Here is a 22,646-nt window from a genome sequence, read left to right as displayed (position 1 = left end):
TGTGAGCATTTTGTGCATTTTCCCTTTCCATTGCATGTTGCCAGTTTGCTGAGTAAGACAAGCTTGGTGCGTTCTCCTCATAGTAGCCTTCATGATACAAGACTCCATTCAAGCTGTAAGAACTGCCATCATTAAACGAATGCCATTTCCCAAATTTTGCATTACTGTGGTTAGTTGTTAAGTTCAGAGCAGCTTCTTTGTTAGATGAACATTCAACATTTCCTAAGTCTTCATAACTGTTCCATGACTTTCTTTGGGGGTATTCATTTCCTGGTCCTTCAAATGAATGTGATACCATTTGTTTCTCATGATGTGCAACATCTTGCCAAAGAATGTCATTCACTGGGTGATTAATATTTGAATAGCTGCAGTGAAGCGTAGATGACGGTAATGGCATGCCTTCACAGTTTTGTGTGTACCTTTGATCTTCTCCTTGAAAGTTGTAGCTTACAGACTCATTCTGAAACTGCTGCCAAAGAGCACTTTCACGGATCCACTGGTTTTCATCGTATGACGGACTAATCCCATACTCAGACAAATTACCTTGGTAAAGGTTCTGATTTGTCATCCCAAACAAAGAGGGGACACTTCCACCTTTAAAAGACTCCAGGGTCATGACTGGAGAAGTAGTACAGCTCTCAAAATGGGAGTGAATATTCCCTGTGCTGTAAGCCATTGGGTTATTTGAAGGAAGAGGATGAGAGAAGTATAGCTGAGATAGATTACCTGTGCTAAATGAATAGTGCGTTGCCTGACTTTGAAGAGATCTTGCAAAAGCAGCTGAAGTTCTCAGGTCCAGACTCTCATTGTGAATGGCCACAGGTGTGCTAATTAAAGCATGCTTACTCTGTCCTGGAGTCAGACAAATTGGAGCAGATCTTTCCACCCTCTCATTTGCAAAACCTGTGGTACTACTTTTTATCAAATCTGAAGATAATCCCGTCGTCTTGGCACACTGTGTTGATTGCTCTGCATCCTGACCTCCCATCTTTGCTTCCTTGAAACAAGAGCTTTCAGTTGCACTTTTGCTAAACAACCCTGACAAAAAACCTTGCTGATCAGCACCATGAATCATTTTATCTTTATCTACATGTCCTTGTAAGGGCTGCTGTTTTAAATTTGCAAGGGAATGAAGGGCCTGGTCTTGGTGTGGAGTTGTCTTTGTGATTGTAGAAACAATGTCCCTTTCTTGTATTGATTTTTCTGCTGATTTCTGACAGGTCAGGTCTGTACTGTCAGGTGTTTTCGTTAACTTGTTGAACAACCCAGAAAGCACTCCCGGTTGACTTGCCATCTCTGTCTGTGTTGGGCAAGGCTGGCTACAAGGCACTTTGACTTGTTGATTTACTGTAATCTCATGGAGGCTTTTGTGTGGCTGTTGCTGAGTCACATTTTCTGAAGAGGATTTAAATAGTCCAGAAAACAGTCCAGTTCCTTGAGCTGTTTGGGTTGTGCTACTTTGAGACTGATTTTGGTTAGAAATTGGGAAATCGCTTTGTCTTGGCTGCTCGTGACTTGATTTACTTGAGGAAATCCCATGCTGCTGTGCTGATGGTTGGCTTTGTTTATGTATACTGTCAGCTGAAGAAAATTTGAAAAGACCAGATAAAAGACCACCTTGTTGCGAAGGTTGCTGAGGTGGAACGGTTTGTTGTCGAATGAAGCCTGGTTTAGAGGTTTCTTGTACTTCTTGCTGGCTCATTGTTCTGTTCCTCAGACCTCCACTTAGTCCTTGAGTTTCCTGCACACTGCTGGCTTGCTGATGTTGATCACTGCCAGATTGAGGAACTGTTTGAGAATTTGAATTACTGTCAGTGGAGGTAAATTTTAGTAAGCCAGAAAGCAAGCCTCTCTGTTGAGGTTGTACTTGCCGAGTTTCGCCCGATGTCTGCTGCTGTCCAGGGCTACTGCTACGCATTTCCCTTTGCCTCTCAGCCTCAGGCAGCTGCTGCTGTACGTTTTGTGATATATTTTCTGTCGATGAAAACTTCAATAGTCCTGAGAGAAGGCCACCTTTTTGGGGAGTGGTGAAACTTTGTTGGGAGCTAGAGTGTGAGGGAATATTGCCTTTTGGTGATGGATTGCCAGACAAGTCACTACTAGAACCAAGATTAAGTAGTCCAGATAGCAGTCCTTGTTTGGGTTGACTAGAGCCCATCTGAGAAATGTCTTCGGCTGAGCTGCCTCTCAAAGGAGTTGTGCTAAAATGCTGAGATCCAGGCTGATTAGGGTTTTGTGGCGTTCTTGTTGGCTTCTGATTTGAGGTATGTTGTCGGTCAGTTGGCACTCTGCTGCTCTGAGGATGAACATTAGTCTTCTGGTTTGGACCAGCAGGACTGGGCGAGGGGTTAAACATGCTGGAAAACCATCCTTTCTCTGTGTTTTCCTGTTGGACGGTGGAAGTGGCGTAGGATGAAGCTGTATCGTGATATTCTTGTGGGTAATTCTGTGTTTTCATAGAGGCACCAGCATCTTCAGTGGACGAAAATCTCAAAAAACCAGAGAGCACACCTCCTTCTGGTTTTGGACACTGCTGAGTAGGAACATTTTCTGAGGGGACAAAAGGCAATTTTGGCTTGCTACTTAGTGGCTGGTTCCCCACCGGTTTCTGTGGTTGTGGATTCTCGTTAGATCGAAACACTGGATAAACCGCCACAGGAGGAGCGTTTGGAGGTGGACCAGGAACGACTGGTGTAATCAGTGAACTCAATGATTTCTTGAAAGGGCTAAAAAATCCTGTGTTTGCAGTTTGGTCAGTAGACTTCTGAGGCTCTGGAGGATTTAAATTTTGCTGATAAATATTTGGATTTTGTTTCCAGTGTAAATTCTTGTCATGATTTTGCACCAAATAGTTGTCATGAGCTGAATTCCCTAACCTCACTGATTTCATAGCACCAGTGTCCGTCATTGACTGTTTACCTTGATGAACGGCTTTAACATCCCACTTTCCGTCAGATTGGATCTTTGCTTGGGAATATTTAGACTCAAACTCTTGCTTGGATTCAGTAGAACTTTGAACTTCACCTCCTGAGAAAAGCTTTAAAGGATTCAGTTTTTCCATAACTGAGTTTCCTGTTGTAGTTTGCGGTTGAGTCTGAATGTTGGGTGAATGTTCTCGTTTGGTTCGAGTAGCACTTCCTGTTTCCTGTGGGACTCGCGTTTTGTTCTGAGGCAGAGAACTGAAGGACTTGCTGGGAGAGGTTTCTACCGGAGATACGACTGCTACCGGAGCCGTGCTGTTTGCCTTTGTGGGGATAAAGGATAGAAGCCGCGTTATGCCAGACTGTGCAGGTTGTGGAGCCGGTGTAGGCTGTTTGATTCCTCCTCCAACTTTGTCAGTGATGGAGCAAAACAATGAACTCATTGCATTCTTCACACCTGAAATACCCTGATCAGAATCAGCTTCTCCTTTACAGTCCTTTGAAATACTCTGATCTTCTCCGAATGAATCTGTCCGGTTGCTACCCAGAGACGATAGCCTCGACTTGCTTGATTTGGGAAGGGAACCATATTTACTAATTTCCTCCTCTTTTTCAGCGAGATATTCAGAGACCGTTTCAACAAGACACTGCAACTCATCCATCGGGTCAACATATTCGTCAATCGGCTCCTCTACAGGGGAAAGTATCGCCTCAGAAACCCATCCTCCAGTTCTGCCACACTTCTTTTCACGGAGACCCTGGGGATACTCCATGTAGCCCTCATTGGGATGCCGCTCCTTGTGATGCTGCTCATAAAAGTCTCCAGCCATAAAGTCATTAGTATGTTTATCGACAGCTGGGGGGTACGGAGCATCTCCGCAGTCAAATTCAAAGTCAAACCGCGCTCTCGGTCGAGGATCACACCCTTTTTTATATGCTACGTAGTTCTCCAAAGTGTTATCCAGGTCATTTTTTGCCCACATCCTTGTTTTGTAGAGAAGCCCATCTTTGTACGGCCTGAGGCATGATGAAGTCATGAACCGCTCCTCTTCCTCCTGCATCTCTGCTACCTGTCGCAGGAACGGCTCCCCTCTTTTCTCCGGAAGCTTTGCAAGACGATCGGGAGACGTCTCTTCTGCCTGCTTATGGAGAAGCGCTCCAGGGTCTGTTATTCTTTTCTTTCTTCTTCGGTCGATGGTGTCGTAGCTTTCAGGGTAAGTTGCAGCCCCAAAACTGCTATGAGGTTGGCTGACTGTTGTTCTCGTCGGCTCTGGATAAGGTCTTCCCATTCGAAAGATTACGGTGTCTTCCTCGTCATCCAAGAAGTCGCTCAGCTGAGGCTTTGGTCGTCCCTTGTATTTGTTTTCCCACTCTTCAAACCCCATGCCTGAATCTACAGGTATTATTCTAACTCTTCCCTTCTGGTTTAAAGATCTTAGTAAGGAAAGGATGGGAAAAGATAGAAAGACAAAGGGGGAGCAAATGAAAAAAAAGAAAAATTGAAGACAAAAACACAAAAGTTAGACAGTAAGATTAAAAGAAGACATTAAGACAGGAAGAACTGCATGCAAAGGTAGAGAAATAAAAGCACCATCATAAAACAAGCAGAAAACAGATGATTTAAAGACATATTTCAGTTCCTCCAGGAGGTTTTGCTGCAGCTCGGATGAATTTTGATCAATTCCTTTAATCTCCTTCTAATTAAACTTTCTGTTTCACGGACTCCAAACTCGAAAGATGAAAGTTTGTGTGACAAATGCAAAAAACTTTGCAGTTTTCCTCCAAACCAACCAAGTAAGTTGTGTGATGTTTTACTGAAATCGCAGAATATGCATAATTTTTGGTCTAGTTTCTAGTACAAGTATTTTAGTTCTCTTGAAATGAGACAAAACTCATTTACAAGTAACTTTTCCACAGCTTAAAGTTAATAATTCCTTAATATTGATAAAAAGTACTAGTACTGGGAAATATTTTAAAAATCAATATTAAAGTATTATTTACTTAAAACAAGTTTCAGTATCTTGCTGGAAAGTTGTTTTTAAGTTATTACCCTTCAAATTATACAAAAATATTATGTTTTTACAGTGAGCTGCTGTATGCAGATAATGTTAGCTAAATGATGATTAATCCATGCCAGCATATCATATTAAGCTTGTTAACAAGAATACCAATGATGTTGCTGTTACCTATTTTTCATCTCTTGCTAGTTAAAGCTTGAATAAACCAAATCCTCGTTAATTTCTGCACAAACATTGTTCTCACTGTTGTTTTCTAGATACTGAAAAGAAATCATTAGAAAAAGCAAAGAAACATTAGATCAGCCGCAGGATGACAGGTTCAGGAAACAAAAAGACAAAAATAGTAAAACTTAAAATGTGCAATTCCAACTAAAGGTGCTGCAAAATCAGTAATTTTTTTTGCCGTAACAATTGCAAAAAAAAAAAAAAAAAAAAAAAAAAGCATCACAACATCCTGGAGGGTCTGATATTTACGTATTTACACCTCTTTGTGCATTTTGCAGGGCTTATCATTCTGTTTTTGTGTTGTAACAGATTGTGTGTCACCATGTTTGTCTAAGCCTGAACAAATTTAGATTTAGCCTGGACAAATGTCACAGTTAGCAGCTCTAAACCGTAAATCACCAGCATACGGCATTTGGTTCAGAAGTTTATAATCCCCAAAGAGAGCAGCCTGATTCAGTCCCTGACCCGCTCCCTGTGGGAGCGTCACAGAGAGGTTTCCTCTTTCGAAAGCTTTTCAAACTCCCATGGAGTCGAAGCAACACAACAGATTCTTTGACAAAATTTAACAAAGGGCTGGAATCCCATTTTTTATTCTTTCCTGCAGCAGAATTAGCAGCTCGCTATCAGGAAGCGCAGACAGATTTGTTACGTTCTCATTGGTGCAAATGAATCTAAAGCACCAACGGCTTTTCTCTATGGTCTAAAAACTGCATATTCAAAGTTTCCCTTGAAAATTGTTTGGTTTTTAAAATAATTTTAATGTTGCCAGATAATATCGCTCAGTAATCTTTCCAAATTGAAAAAGGACGATGCCATTTCAGCTGATTTAAAAGTGAAACCAATCTTAAGGGATCAAAGTTGCATCTTGATAATTTAGAATATAATTGAAGTTTTATTTTATACAGATAAATTACATAAAAAGTGATGTATTTCAAAAAATATTTAAATCTGATTATTATTACATATTTAATAAAAAGTCAAAATTCAGTTTCTCAAAAATAAAATATATTAATGGCAACAAGTTAAGGCAGAACTTTTACATTTTCACCAAACAGTGAAAATGTCATTAGTAAAGCTGCTGTTTCAAATTACATTAACGAAAAGTAGGGCTGCAACTAACGATTGTTTTAGTAATTGATTAATCGATTATTCTCAAGATTAATCATATAAAAATTTGACAGTCTATAAATTTTTTATTTAAAAAATTTATTTTTTTTATTTTTTATTTAACCACTGAAGCCTTTTTATACAATATTAGAAATACATTAAAATATGCAGATAATCAAATAAAATCCTTTTTAATTAAGAAAACAGACATTTGGTACATAAAATGTAGTCCCACCACCTGAAGACATATTAATAGTAAGTTTTTATCAATGTTAAGGAATTATTGACGTAAAACAAGCTTCATATTGCTGAAAAGTTACTTGCTGGTTAGTTTTGCCTTATTTAAAGTGTACCAAGATACTTGCAGTAGAAACTAGACAAAAGATACTTTGTGTTTTTAATGAGTGTTTTTATGCTCGGCTCTACCTGCTTCCCCTCTGGTCCCGGTAGTCCAGGTCCAAGCTGTGGACCGAGTCGGTGCAGCAGTCTGGCTGCTGCAGCTGGGCGCCGCGGGGCCCCATGGGGAACTGGTGCACGGATGAGTTGGGCTGGGCCGTGGTGTGGTACCGAGGCGGCAAACTGTTGCTGGTCTCGCTGCGGTAGTCGCTGTCCCGGTCGTCTACGGCGCTGTCCTGGTCGTCCAAAGCTGCAGCAGGAAGATCCGATCAATAAAACTAAGACGACCTATTATCTTTAAATGTTTAAATTATTATGCTTCCTTAAACAGGTTAGGATAGGTCTGTCAGGCATTACAAAAGATGTTCATTGCATTTCTTTTTACACAAAATCCTTCTTAGATAATGAGATTTAGTCTGCTCATTTCAGAATGAGCCGTTTTCTGGGTTCTGTCACTTTAAATCCAAATAAACCGCTGCTGGCCACGCCCCCAACGCAACGATTATGTGAAAATGGCTGCTAAAAGACGAGCAGTTATACAAGTAGAAGGGGGGAATCCTGCATAACCAACAGGAATGCAAAAACCTTACCAAGTATTTTTGTTCAGAGTGAAAATAGTTCACTTGAAGTAAAAAAAACTAACTTACAAATAACTTTTCAACAAGATATAGGAGTTTGTTTTAAGTCAATAATTCCTTATTATTATTGAAAGAAAAGTACTTTTTACACTGGCAGATTATTTCACTTATTGTAAGACATTTTCCCCATGTGTTAAGTGAAATAATATGCCAGTGGAACTCATACTTTTTAGATGTTTTTGTTATATTAATGAATTATTTATTTAAAACAAGCTCCTTTGTCTTGCTGCAAAGTTACTTGTAAATTAGTTTTGTTTTATTTCAAATGAACTAAGATATTTACATTAGAAACTGGTAAAAATAAGATTTTGCGTTTGCGTTGCTAGGTGACGAGCAGAATTCCACCGGGGTTGCTAGGTAACAGCTGGGCTTTGCTGGGGTTGCTAGGTGAGGAATTTTGCAATGTTTGTGCTTATGTAAGATGGTAAATGTGACTTTTTGTTACTCGTCACATCGATCACAGACGACAACTTGACATGAAACAAGGCAGAGGCAGTAAAGTAGTAGAAGAAACACTGCCACCTGCTGGTGGGAGTTAGCATCACTTTAACCCAATAATTTTGATTATTTTTGTGGAAAATTTGGAATAAACCCACAATTATGAATTAGTATAAAAAAGGGATGGGGCCTGTTTATTTAGCCTCAATTTCTGAAAAAAAAATGGATGGAGACATTAATGCAGTAAACAAATAAAAACTGCTTTGATTTGACAGATAAAATAAGATTTAAACAGGCAACAGTAAATATAACAGTAAATTTAATCTGATTCAAACCACAAACAGGATTTAGGAGCAACATTGCTGCTAAATGAGCAGCTGGATTGTAATGGGGCTGTGAATGGTTACTAAGGAGCAGCCTAGTGTGATGTGTAAGTGATTCAATCTGGGCAAACAGAGAGAAACCACAATAAGACATCGCCCTCTTTTTAATTAGAGGCAGTAAAGTTATTACAGATCCGTCCTGCTGTCCTCAGATGGCTGCAAGGAGAACATAATCTGAAAGCAGAAATTTTCCTGCCACAAACACAAGAATCCCTCAGATTTTAAACATTTTAATCATTCTTTAAGTGCAACTAATCCCCAATTAAAATTATTTTCCTTATAAATTGGTCTTTAAGGGTGTTATCTTTATGTTTCTGTGCAGATTTCTATTAAAATTTGAACATTTTTGTGTAATTTTTTTCTGCAATATTCTGGGCTAAAACCATCTCAGTGCTGCCCTCTTTGGGTGGACAAGTGGTACTGCAGTTGAATTTTCCTATTGAGTTCGTTTCTTGGCCCTTTTGAATCGGTGCATCTCTTATTTTCTCACCGTCTGTAGAGGGGAAGTCTTTCAGGAAAGCATTCCCTCCAAAAGGCTCAAAATATTTCAGTTCTAACATTTAATGTCAAAAGTTTTCATAATAAAACTGATTTTACATAATAATCCAGCAGAAAGAGTTTGGTGGGAAATGAAAGGGCCAGTGGGCATCAAGGAAAACATCAGGAAAAAATGTATCCGACTGCAAAACATGAAGAAAATGAATGGAAACATTGTAGGTGACATTTAATTCAGGAATATTATGATATGCACAAAGGGTTGAGGGTCGGCCAGGGAAGAGATCCATTAAGTTACGGTACATACTCAGTGGGTCAGGCCAGCCGAAATAGTTGCCTGGTGAAACATCACAAATGAGAGTTCAGTCCAAAACAAAACAAAAAAAAAGTTCTCCACATCATTAACCTGAACAGCTGTAATAAAAAAGGTTTAATTGGTTCTGGTAAAAAATTACAGCAAGCAGCAGAACCAAGCTCAAAATAAATGATCTGACGCCCTCTAGTGGCTGAAAGGAGAACAGAGGGAACTCACAACACTGGGAGGGTGCACACTGCAGCGGAGCCCTCTGGTCCTCATCTGGAAGAGGAAACTACAGGAAAGCAGAGAACCAAACATCAGGCAGGGTTGTAACGACTTTTTTAGTATTATTTAAAAAGTTTCAGAAGTTTCCAGAAGTTAAAGATGCATCTCACTAACTTTAATATCATCAAAATAATATTAGAAAGTTAAGAGGATGGAAAATGTGTTGTTGCCACTTATTGTGGCTGGATTTAATGTTCTGAAAGCCATCATGGACAAATGCAACCAAAAAAATATGCTTCAATGTCATTAATATTATCCAACTGTATTCACAGAAAGTTATCCGGACTCAGATACAGTCAGCGTTGCTTCAAAAGCAACCAGAGATAGGGATACATCTGTCAATATTTACAACAAAACACTGTAATGGAAAGTTGAGTGGAAGGAGAAAGTGTTTGCCACAAGAACTATTTAAACTGTTTTTGTTGTATTTTCTCATTGCAAATTGAAACAGATGCTCCTTAGTAACCAATTTGCATATTTTACACAAAAAAACAAATTTGCAGAAGGTGATGAAGAGGGATCGATTGTTTTCATGGATTCAGTCGGTAACTAAAAAACAAATCCACCAAATTCATCTGAAGTTGAATTTATCTGAACTTTACCTCATCATGGATTCCCATGTTGATTCGCTCCAGCTTCCCCGTCCAATACTGGGCTTCTTCTTCTGGGATATCTGGAGGTAAATAATGCAGAAAACACAACATTATTTATTTACAGTGTATGTGAAATAAACTGGAACAAACTGTGAGCGACAGGAAGTGGAGCTTCGCATTATTCCCAGCTGAAGCTGCACGGCTGCAGATGAACATTAAAGGGCACAAAGCCTTCAAAGAGACGCCGACCTGCAGCTTTAATGACGCCAAGCGCCGCTGAGCAGCAGCTTTGATCTGATCAGAACCACAACACGATGAAAACACAACACGATGAAAACACAAAACAATGAAACCACAACACGATGAAACCACGAGACGATGAAACTAGGGCTGTTGTAAACGAATATTTTAGTAATCGAGTAATCTATCGATTATTCTTACGATTAATCGAGTAATCGGATAAAAAAATTATAAAATGAAATATTGGTAAATCTGGCATAATACCGGTGTTACTATCAGATATCAATATCAGTCCAATTTTTCATATTTGAGCATCCCTAACAGTTGCTTTTTTGTAGTTTAGAAAACTAACCTGTAACAATAATAACTCACTTTCTAAGTTAACCAGAAGAAAAGTTATAGAAAAATCTGAAATTATATTGAATTTAATAACAAAGAGGCAGGCTCAGAAATATGCTTATAAAAAATGTCTACAATCCAGCTTTTAGTTTATGTATTCATCTTCAGTGAGTTTAATAGATTAATTAAACTCACCTTGCCACCTAACCTGTCACGCTTTGGGTTTGAAAATACGGGAAATGCCGCCTGGAGTGGGAGGAGGGGGCGAATGAACGTAAGATGGGGTGGAGGGGAGGAAATAGACCAGCGGACTGACGAACCGTTAGACCGGGGGACGAACACGGGGGGAAGCAATACGGGATATTTACGACACCTTCACTGGTCACACTCAGAAACTCATCTACCAGCCATGTACGATGCGCTCCGCCACCCGTTTCTTCAGACCGGGATATGAAATTTATTGTGCGGTTCGTCGGTAAAGCTACATTTACACGGTAAGCATCAGCTACTCAGCCGCCCGCCCTGTTCAGGCTATCCGCTCACCTCAGCGCTCTTCCCGCCGTTCGCTTTCAACCAGCAGCCCCGGAGGAGAAATGCTGCCGTACTCCAGGCATTCCCCAGTCATTTTAAGGATGCTTATTGGTTCCCCAAAAACGATAAAAAGTCGGGCATTATCATCAATCAATAAAATCCCCACGGGCCAATCTTGAAGATTGGACTTTATGCCGCTGAGACTTAGCTTTTGTCAAGAACTCAGAGGCGGAAGTGAGAGCTCCGCGCAACGCAAATGAAGTCCCGGCCGGAACACGGTGCGCTAACTAATAAAACATAAATTAACGAAGCTTCGAGGCAGGTAAATTTTCCTCGAGGAATTTTAGTAATCGAGGTACTCGAATCATTCGAGGAATCGTTTCAGCCCTAGATGAAACCACAACGCGATGAAACCACAAAACGATGAAACCACGAGACGATGAAACCACGAGACGATGAAACCACAAGACGATGAAACCACAACGCGATAAAAATGGGACGGTGCCCAAAAAAAGATAAAAAATGTGAGATTTTCTGTAATCCATGTCAATATGTTGTTCCTGCGTTAGAAACCGACATGTTTCTCCCAGAAACAGCTCAAGATCAGGTAGATTTTAACAGAGACGTTTCCAAATATATTAATATTCTTGTTTTGATGCTGATTTTTTTAAAATTGTATTTAAGTCTGGACTTTAACTAGGCCGTTAGCATATAAATGTGCTTTCATCTAGATGGGAGATTTGCATATTTTTGTCATGTAAAAGAAAAGGAGTAATTTCAATACGACTCAGGAAGAGATTTAAGCTAAAAATACTACAAAAGATTAGCAAAAAACTATTGATAAAATATTAGAAGTGAACAATTAATTACATTGTTAGCAAAAATTGAATAAAATATTAGCAAACCATTTTTAATAAAAAAATATTTTTATAAAATATTTGCAATAAACATTTTAAAAAAAAAAAACTACCAAAACTGTTACATAAAATTTTAGCTTTTTTTTTTTTTTTTACAAAATATGAGCAAACTATTTGTAGTAAAATATTAGCAATAAACAATTATAATATTAGCCATGAACGTAAGATATTTTAATAAAACATTAGCAATAAATTATTTATTCAATAATTTATAATAATCTATAATATATTTAAAAAATTATCAGAGAATCTTAATCAAATATTATCAATGATTTATTAATATAATATTAGCAATAAATTAATATTGCAATAAACTAATAAAGTAAAATGCAGCATTTCATACAAAAAAATAAAATGTGACAATTAAAAAGAAAGATCCAAGTGACACATTCATTTGGGTTCAATTACAGAAAAAAAGAAAAACAGAATAAAATCACTACTAGATTTTCCAAAACTTAAATCTTCAAAAACAAAGAATTTGGTTAATCAATAAAATCAATTAATTAATTTGGGATCAACAGTTTGATAAGACACTGTAAAAACAGATTCATTTGAACATTTTTATGTGAGGTGAGACTCACCGAACGGCAGCTCGAAGCGCGTGTCCAGCAGAACTCGGTGAGGCGTCGGGTTCTTGGTGCCATAAATCTCGTCAGCCTTCATCAGAACCTCAGCGTCCAGGAAGATCCACTCGCCTGAACCTTCCTGTGATTAGATACGGTAAAACATTTCACCCAAACCGCAGTGATGTCATCAGCCGCTGTCGTTTCAGAAAGCTTAAACAATGACGCTGCTATGGCGCCTATTAGCCGCTACAGCTAGCTGTAGCGCCTATTAGCTGCTATAGCTACCTGTAGCGCCTATTAGCCGCTATAGCTAGCTGTAGCGCCTATTAGCCGCTGTCCTCTCCATTAATATACATCTGTGTGACTCGTTTCTGTGGTTTTTAGTAAATCGTTGACAGGATTCGGCGCCTCTGGTGTCATCTGTTGCCAGGTAAGTTTGAGCCCTGACCTCCTCAGACTGGCGGATGTTCTTCAGGGGGATCCAGGCCGTTCCCACCATGGTGTCCCAGATGAGGCCTTTGTTCCACACCTCCACAATGAGCCCCAGGTCCAGCCGGTTGATCTCACTGGAAGGCAGAAACAGCTGTATTACTGGGAAATGTTGATGTTTTCCTGACGCACTGGGTGGAAAATGTCACAGATAAAAGAAGGGGAAGCTTTGTTGCTTGGAAAAACATTTAAAAGAGCTGAAATCTCGACATAATTACCATGAGGCTGTAACAAAAGATGCTTTCTGTGGTGTTTTAGCTGCTATAGTCCACCCCTGCTCGTCTCATTCAACATGCTACTCAAAGGGCTTGATGGCAGCATAAAAAAGGGGCCTCCACTCTGAAAGGAGCTGCATGACTGGGACATTTGCATGTGGAAGTTTAGAACCATCGAGAGCCAACAAAAGGAAGATGCGAGAAAAGATAATCAAAGGCAGCCGATAATTGGGACGCAGCAGCCAGGTGCAGAGATAAAGGCTGAGACGAATAAACAGCAGATCCCATCATCAAACTGGGACAAACTGGGAGACTTCAACCAATAGTTTACAGTTTTATCATTTAATACAAGAAAACTCACATTTTAATGCCAAACAGCATCTCAGGAAGCAACTGAAAATGTTTTATTAAATTGTCGCTGTAAAAAACAGACGAGCATTTTGGAGAAATTACCAAACTCAAATTAAAATGTGCTCTCTGCTTCGCCTCTTTTGTCAAATAGACATTTAAGATGGTATTAAGCAAAGTTTATATAATGTGAAGTGTTTTTTTTAAAAGGTCTGATGTAATTTTCTAATTTTAAATGTCAAGTTGTCATTAACTGCAAGTGGAAAATCATCATAATTAATAGAAATAAGGGCTGGAAAACACCAGACTGAGACTAATTAATCTATGTAACGTGTTTCATTAAAATAAACGACGTTTTCAATAAGTTACTGAATGGGTCTGTATAATAAAAGTTTGAGATTATTTAACAGAATCTCAAACTATAATGACTTTATAACCAATAAGGGCAATATCAGTTTTACAGCATAAAAATAATCAGGTAACAAAATAAAATTAAAGAAAAAAGCTTTAAAATGTTGATTTTGTTTTTCAGTGAAGATATTTTGAAGGGTTAATAAGTAGTGGGCACTGCTAACCAAAAGCTAGCTGTGCTAACACTAAACTGTTAATCATAAACATTAGACATGCTAATGCAAATGAGCTACATCAGCACTGTACTTAGCGGAAGCTAATGCTAAAGCTCCGACTTCAATTGAAATGAAATCTTCCATTCGGACACCGATTTCATTTTGTTTACAAAACAACAAAGCAAATTGGCACTTTATAAATTATTTGGAAAGATTTTTTTCAGGGAAGCTAAGTGTGCTAAAGGGTTTCAAGCAAAAATGCTAACGTGCTAAACGAAAGATTAGCTCCATCATTAGTGGATTAGCGGCAGTCATTATTGAGAAATATTTCCTAAAATAGCTAAACAGATATTAAATTGACGTAATTAATTGTTCTTCAGCTTATTGATCATTAGACAGTGGCGGCCATTTTAACTGTTGTAAACAACGAGTTGCAGTGGGATGCTAACATCGGTTTGGAGTCGTAAGCTAGTCGAACAAATCTGATTTCAGTCGCATTTAATGAATAGTAGGAATTCCTTAAGTAGCAAAATGTTTATATTCATGCTCTTATTTTGAAAGGGTGACGCAGCAGTTCCATTTCCTCTCCTCAACTTCTCTTTTTCCAGAATAACTTCATTCATACTTCTAGTGTGTATGATCATGCAAACAAAACGGGATTTCATTAAAAAGAAACAATCTGAACTGAGAATAAAAAATGTTTTTCATTAAAATCCTGGAAAATAACGGATCAATTTCTGGATTTGACCCGATTTGTTGCTGGAAACTCGACGTTTTGCCTCCGATAGACGCCGAATCACTTCAGGGCGACACATCAGTGAAGATGAAGGTCTGGAAAAACAAACACTGCAGCAAAGACAAACAATGACGCAAGGCAAACCAACATGGTGGCCATGTCAACACCACGGAAACGCTTCGCCATTGGAAAATTTAGAAAATTAAACCAGTCACAGCATAAACAGCTGCAGCATAACTGCCAAAGTAGGTCAAAGGTCAACAAAAAAACATGTATCAGAGCTGCTGCCATATTGTCTCTTATTGCCGAGTCAGACCCCTGGTGAAGGTTTGTTTCTGATAAATGGTTTGTTTAGAATAAGTGAACATTTGTTTTGGTTTCTGATAAATGTGAGGACGTGTTTAGTGACTCACAACATGAAGTCCTGCTCCCAGCAGGGCAGGTCGCCGCGCACCGTGATGGTCGTGCTTTTAACATTCTGGACCTTCAGCGTCACGTAGGTGTTGAACTTCTCTGAAACAAAACAGAACAATATGAAATATTTCTGTGTGGAGTAACGATGAAGATTAACGGGAAGAGAAGAATAATCAGCCACAGATCCGAGTATCGCTGAGAGTCTATAAACATGTCAGAGGCAAAAAGGATGGAAAATATCAACGTCGGCCATTATTACGATGGATGGATGGATGGATGGATGGATGGATGGATGGATGGATGGATGGATGGATGGATGGATGGATGGATGGATGGATGGATGGATGGATGGATGGATGGATGGATGGATGGATGGATGGATGGATGGATTCTGTTTCCTGATCTAACAGATTCTTCTGAACTCTTATTGTGAAACTCTAAATCTCTCACCTTTACCTGTTGGTTGAACTGAACCGAACCAAACTTAATCAAACCGACCCAAACTGACCCGACCTGAACCAAACCGAACCAAACTGACACAAACTGAACCAAACCGAACCAAGCTGACCCAAACTGACCCGACCTGAACCAAATTGAACCAAACTGACCCAAACTGACCCAAACTGAACCAAACCGAACCAAACTGACCCAAACTGACCCGATCTGCCTGCTCTGCTGTCCCGTTATCAGCTGGTGAAGGATCAGTCGTTCCACTGAGAGTGAAAGCAGATCACTCTGCCTCTGCCAGGCCACTGACCCGTTAATCTCCTCAGAACCAAACTTATCGCCTCCAAACGTTCATCTTGCGCCGCCTCAACCACTTCCTCTCATGAACGCCTCACAGTTTCCATGGAAACCATAACCATGCAGTATGTGGCCATGTTGGACCGTTTCCTGGTGACCCTTGACCCGTCGATGTGCAGCTAAAGGTCTCCGTCAGCCCCAATCCCAATCAAAACCGAACTCAAATCCACCTGGGTCAAAGGTGAAGTTGTCTGAAACCATCCAGTTCAAAGTGAACCAGCCAATCAGAGACGAGCTCAGAGAGCCGGAGTGTGTTTTCACACCCAGAGATCTGTGGACTTCCTGCCAGCCAGATGTTTGCTGCTGGGGGAGGGGCAGGAGATTAGGAGGCCTGAGCTGCATGAGCTCCTGATGACTGAAGAGGCTGCGGGGAGCAGCATCCCGCTCACAGCTGCTGGCCGTTTCCTACTACTCGCCGCTCTGACGGGGAGCATGTGGCTAACAGGAGCAGAAAAACCTCCTGAACTGATAAAAACCTGCATCTTCCAGCTGTTTTATCAGGATTTTATGATAGAAGTAAAGCTGCAGCTAATGATTATTTTAGTAATCAATAATTCTGGTGATTAATCTTATTGCTGAAATGTGTTTCACAAATAAACGTGATTGATTAAAAACAAAAAAGAATTAAAGGGGTTGTTTACTTAAATGTTTTTTCTTGTATATCTGTAATATAATGTTAGCTTCAGTAGTTTCTGCAGAACCTGACGTGTATATTTGTTGTCCAGCAGTTCAAAGTGTTTTATATGACAAAAACCCAAGAACAGTAAATTATAAGCCACATTTGTGTTGGTCAATATTCCAGTGATTACGAGTTGAAAGCAAATTGAAAGCAGGTGAGTTTTTAGCCTGGATTTTAAAAAGTTTTATTCCTTAAAACAGACATATTATATGAAATTCACCGTTTTGCACATTGTTGTTCTTCTGTTTTGGTTTTTACTGCTTCTAAAAATTAAAGGAACAAAAAAAAACATTCAATAAGTTAATGGTATTTGGTGTCTGGAAAATTATATATATATTATAAATATAAAGCAAGTTGGGAAGCTAAGACACCTAGCATCAATGCTAGTTGACACGCTATAGGTTGGCATTTACAAAGCAGCCAATCAGTTTGTGGCATTTATTTTTCCTTGGCTGTGATTGGCTGATTCTCTAAAAGTGGAGATAATAAAATCAGAGGATGTTAGCTTCAGTGGTAGAGCCAAGATGTTTTCCACTGTGTGTATTAATGCATGTTACAGTATATTTGGTGTCTAAACTATTAAAATGAGCATTTTTAGTTTGGGTCTCAAGTTATTAAAATAAAAACAATATTCTGCCCAGGAATCAGGCTGTAAAGGTAAAACCAGGTTTAATCAGACCCACCTTTTGGTTTTTGGGAAACAAAAGCCAACAATCAGCTGTTGCTCCCATGACTGCACTAAGCAAAGATGTTCCTGGTTCCCACGGAAACACCCCAAAACATTTACCCTGCCCTGGTGCCAGATAAATACACTGGAAGAAGATCCAGACACCACTTTACTGAGAGGAAGGCTTAAAAAAAATAATATTTAAACACCAAAAGCTGCTGTGAAGGTAACCAGGCGACTTTAACAGAATATGAACCTAATTAGCGTCCGAAGCGGACAGTAGCAGCAACACGCAGCCTGGGGGACGCTCCGGCCCGTCCCTAATTAGATCGCTCATGCCTTGTGCCTCACTTGGGCCGACTCCAGCCTGCACCAGATAACAGGAAGAGGATGTATGGATTAGATAACAGCCGTTTAGAGGCTGTGGGCCTTTTTACAGCAGGTGCCGCCAACCATCCAGCTGATGTAATCTGCTCTGTTAAGGAGGAAGCAGCAAAATCCGCCTGGAAAAAACCAACACGTCCATCTGACCAGTCAAAATGAAACTCCTTCTGCAGCAAATGAGTCACTAACTGTGTTTCCATCAAGGGTTTTAATGGGCATTTCGTTGATGGAAACAACTAATTCTTAAATGACTAAAAAAAAGTTTTGCTCACTTTAGATGGTTTTTGTTTTTTTACGAAAACGAGTTAAAGATTCAGACCCGTCAGCTGAATAAGTTCTGATGTAGCGAACTTTCCCGACCACTGGTGGCTCTGTGCCTTACCAGAGGCACCAAACTGAGAAAAGGTTTCTGTTCGTTTGAATTCACGCCTTGCATAGTCTGGATGATTCGCTCCAAACCAATGGATGGAAACACACATAATACACATTTATTTTCCTTTTTCTGACATTTTAAAAGCTCACAATTAGATGGAAACATAACTATTTGGACAAAATCAAAAAATGTGGGACTATTTTCATTAAAGACAACCTGTTACTACAGGTTAGGATGGGTTTACAGGCTAACCAAAACGTCTTCATCACATGAGATTTTAGCTGTTTTATGGCGTCTCGTCACTTTAAATCCAACAACCTCAGGTGTGTTGAAGCAGAAACACGTCTAAAAGTTAAACGGAAATGCTTAATTATGGCACTTTTAGGTTTCCATACGTACCACTTTTTGAGTTAAATAACTGAAATAAATTTACTGTTTAATAATATTCAAATTTCTTCAGCTCAGGATTGTTTTTGTGTAACTACAAACCAGCTAATGCCTAAAAAACCATTTAATCTTAGAAAATGTAACATTTGAAGAACACCAGTTTAATCTGTGTAGTTTTGTTGAAAGTGAATAAAAAATTTACAGTGAAAATAATTTATTGTTGAGCCAAAATGTCCAAAACTGAAGACTATTACATGATGAAAAGCTCAACTTAATCCTAAGTAACAAATCATGTGTCATGAAAATGAAAGAGTTTTTTTATTGTGACTTAAATAAGAAGTTAAAATGTGTTTTTGTTTTATTATTAAGCGGAGCTGCAGTTGCTGCTTGTTCGCACGGAGGGATTACAACCGTAGGACGATGTTTAGAGAGAGCAGACATCAGTCATCAGATAAACCTCCCACGCAGCCCGAGGCTTCAGTCAAATGTCTTCATTTATTATTGATCAAGTTTTTTTTCCCAATAATTTACTGAGGAAAAACTCAGGCAGTCGGAAAACTGACATTTCCAATTCGGACGCAGTCAAACCTCTGCTGTCACCAAGAGGATCTAAACTGTTTATATTCATAAATATCTGATCTGAGTCCGAATCATTTCTGTTAAAGGAGAAGAATGAGGCTCAGTGGGAAAACAGAAGAAGAAAAACACCAACAGCTGCTGAATATTTCCTTATCGAGCCGCGGTTTCCTGCAGCAGGCGGTGGAAACAGAGGCAGCTGGCCGGCGGCCCGGGCAAGGTCACGCTCTGATCCAAACGGACCGGCGCGTTCAGGAACAACACATGACCCAAAACCAGGTGGAAAAGACAGGCAGGTGTGGCTGCAGCACAATGCAAACATTCCTCAGACCAACCTTATGTAAACTTTAGATCGTCTTCCAAAACCTCACGTCTGCTTAAGAAGAGCAAATAAAGATTAAGACGAGGAAATGATGACGAAAGAGACGGACGGCGCCAAGAATCACTAATATTGTTCAGTTCTGGGATTGAATGGATGAAAACTACGACTCAGGGAAAAAAGGCAGAGTCAGCAATTCTGATAAGCAGATTGAGAGTAAATCTGTTTTTACACCTGATAGTCCAGAAGATCTGGCTTGATTTGGGACCAAAGTTGCCACATTTGTTACATTTTCAGCTGCTGCCGTTTACTTTCACTTTGCTCTGTGACCAACAAACCAAACCAATTGAAAAACCTGTTCTCCTCCTCGCCTGTGGGGGCGCTGTACCAAGAGCCAACAAAAGAAACAACACAAAAACCTCTGAAGACACTGAGCTCAACCTCCTTCACAAAATGAAAACAAAAATGGAGTAGAGTCAAATTTTAATGGTTTGAAGATTTTTCTTTTGTCATTTGTAAAAAAAAAACATGAGACATCTTTCAGCTAGCGCTGGCTAGCTAGCATGTTTGTTTTGGTTGTATTTACCCAGAATTCCCTGCTTTTGGAGCGGTTTCTGGTCCGTTTGACGTTCACAAAGTATTTTTATGAAAACTTTTGACTGAACGTCACTTCACAACCCTTAAACAAGTCCAGTATATTTAATTTCCTTCCACTCAACTTTCCGTTAATGTGCTGCAATACTCATCTGTATGTAATAACCATCAAAACTGTGAGACTTTATTTTTGTCTGTCTAGAATTAATTCATATAAAACATAAGTTTTACTTTCTACATTGAATTTCACAAGTAAAATCATTTTTTGCTGCTAATTTTATTTATAAAGTTGCATTTAATGAATGTAGGACTGACTATAGTTCTATAAAGCAAACATTTCACTGTTTAACTTCTCTAAATCTGCATCACTGAGCACCTCTAGAAAATATATTAAACATCTTTGAATGCAAAACTAACATTTACAGTGTTTCAAGGCTTAACTCCTTAAAAGAAGAGTCTGTTGTGATAACCTGACACCTCAGGGAGCCGCTGGATTAGCAGAGTTATCTCTCATGTTTGCTCTGGGACAGGAAGGCTGTGCAGTTCATAGCAGAAGAAGAAGTAGAAGCTTAGCACATGCAAACATCTGCAGGGATGATTAAGTTTCCAATCGATGCGAGTCAAACATCATAACTTCCACTTGGAGCTCCTGGCTGCTCCTCCCTGAATGTCGCCAGGCTTCAGGTTGGGCGAGGATTTGCTCCAGGAGCTGAGCTCACCTGGCTGCAGCTGAAGGACGCAGGATTAATCCATCATCAACCCGCTTTCACTCACTCGCCAGGATGTAACCGATTAACCTAAATGAGAAACCTGCAGGTGGCCAACATCCAACAACACCTACTTTAAGGTAATCAGCACTAATTAAGAGCTTTTAGAGCAGGTGTGGCCAAGTCTAGACCTCAAGAGCTTCAGTGACGCAACTTCTAGATGCTTTCACACCTGATAGTCGAGCAGATTTGATTCCAGAGGGGATGAAAATTGTAACACTTGTTCCATTTGCACTTTGCATTGAGTCAAACGAACCAAACTAATTGAAAAAACAGTTCCCCTCCTCGCCTGTTGGGGGCGCTGCACCAAAAACTACTGAGGGAAACAACAGAAAAACCTCAGAAGAAGAAACTGAGCGCAACTTGATTTTTATGTGTAAAATGTGAAACATTTTGATTCTTCATTTAAGCTGAAAGTCCTTACCTGGTGCTCCTTGAAGTTTGGCTTTTTTCACTAGAGAAAAGACAGAAAAAGGAAATATTAGATCATTATTCTTATTTATTTCAGACCTAGAAAACTCAGATTTTTCATTCTTTATAAAGATACCAGGTTTCGTCTGATTTCATGTCAGACATGGGAAACAAAATGGTTATTGTGAAGTTTGTAAACATCTAGTTTAAACTGTATGTTGCATAAAACATAAATGAATGAAAAACAAGACAAACAGAGTATTTAGCTAAAATGTAGAAGAAACTCCTGGATCCTCCACAGAAAGACTTTTCCACCAGAAATAAGATCAGATCCAGTAATATCAGCTGTTCCTCAGAATTAAAAGCCTTTAAGCAGAAGAGCTACAATGAAGAAAAGTAGCATTAATGGTCCAAATGGAGTCTGACTCAGAACTGGAAATGTCTGCCTGATTTTCTTCTTCAGAATTTATCCTGATTTTATCATTTCATTCCTGGGAATTAAGGCCAGCCTTTCATCACCACCCAAACTTCAACATAATCATGAAACATAAGCTGAGACAGCTGCAGCACGAAACACAACATCTGGTAAACAAACATCACAACAACAGGGAAAAAAGAGACTTTTGGTTCATTTTGTTTAGTTTTTTATCAGACCTGCCATCTTTATCCCTGATGCATCCATACAATAGCGTTTATGGGATTTTGAGGAGCTTTGTTGGGGATTAGTGCTGATTGCTGTGGTAGGGTTGTGTGTTAAACCTCTGCAGGCTGACATGCCAGATGGGAACAGAGGGATCGCACTAAATGATGCTTCATATTTCCATCCTCTCTGAGTTAGTGCCCTGAGCAACCCACTGTGCTTCCTTGAACAGGTTAGGATGGGTTTATGGCCTAAACAAAACATGTTCATTACATATTTTACACAAAAATAATTATTATATAATGAGATTTTAGTTGTTTTATGGCACCTTGTCACTTTAAATCCAAACAACCTGCTGCTGGCCACGCCGCCAACCCAAAGTGCCTGTTTGGGGTTGCTAGGTAACGGGCGGAATTCTACTGGGGTTGCTAGGTAACGGGCAGTGACGTTACGTTAGGAGGTTTTTCAAATGGCTTATTTTCCAGACACCAAAAAACATTTTTTGGCAAAAAAAAAAAAAAACAGCTGGGTGTTTTCTTTTTTCTTTTTGTTTTTTTTCCAAGCGTTTTTGTTGTTTTTAGAAATCCAACTGGAAGTACAAAAATGAGCAAAAAGGACTGAAACCTCACATGATCTCCACTGATGACAACAGGTAAAATGAGTTAATGGAGGGGCAAAAATGCAGAGAAATCTGCAACTGTTTCTTTCGTTCCACTGACGTAAATAAGCAGGCAGAGAAACTTTAATGTGGAAAAAACGGAGCACCATAGTGGTGCAAAAAGATCTGTATCAACTGATTTAATCGGTAACTTTGGGTCGTTCTTTGCTGCTGTTTTTCCAGCCATAATGCAGAAAATGCAGATTAACCTGCTGAGATGTTAATGATT

At 39.4% G+C, this 22,646-nt stretch overlaps 1 protein-coding gene across 1 annotated transcript in view; it reads right to left on the bottom strand.

Annotated features, from left to right (window-relative positions):
- The window catches only part of unc13bb (unc-13 homolog Bb (C. elegans)), a 62,736-nt gene that overhangs the window by 33,737 nt on the left and 6,353 nt on the right, over positions 1-22,646 (bottom strand). The window contains exons 2-8 of the mRNA XM_088011154.1: positions 21,133-21,162; positions 15,158-15,257; positions 12,839-12,956; positions 12,406-12,529; positions 9,807-9,877; positions 9,154-9,211; positions 6,698-6,917 (exon numbers count right to left, since the gene is read on the bottom strand). Of these exons, the coding sequence (XP_087867280.1) occupies positions 6,698-6,917; positions 9,154-9,211; positions 9,807-9,877; positions 12,406-12,529; positions 12,839-12,956; positions 15,158-15,257; positions 21,133-21,162 (721 nt within the window). The remainder of the gene's footprint in view (positions 1-6,697; positions 6,918-9,153; positions 9,212-9,806; positions 9,878-12,405; positions 12,530-12,838; positions 12,957-15,157; positions 15,258-21,132; positions 21,163-22,646) is intronic.

Source organism: Poecilia mexicana, unplaced genomic scaffold (genome assembly GCF_051168715.1).
Source record: "Poecilia mexicana isolate PSO_F unplaced genomic scaffold, ASM5116871v1 scaffold_12, whole genome shotgun sequence".
Taxonomy (NCBI): Eukaryota; Metazoa; Chordata; class Actinopteri; order Cyprinodontiformes; family Poeciliidae; genus Poecilia; species Poecilia mexicana.
Note: the sequence above shows the minus strand (reverse complement) of the source record. Positions and strands in the feature narration are given on the sequence as shown.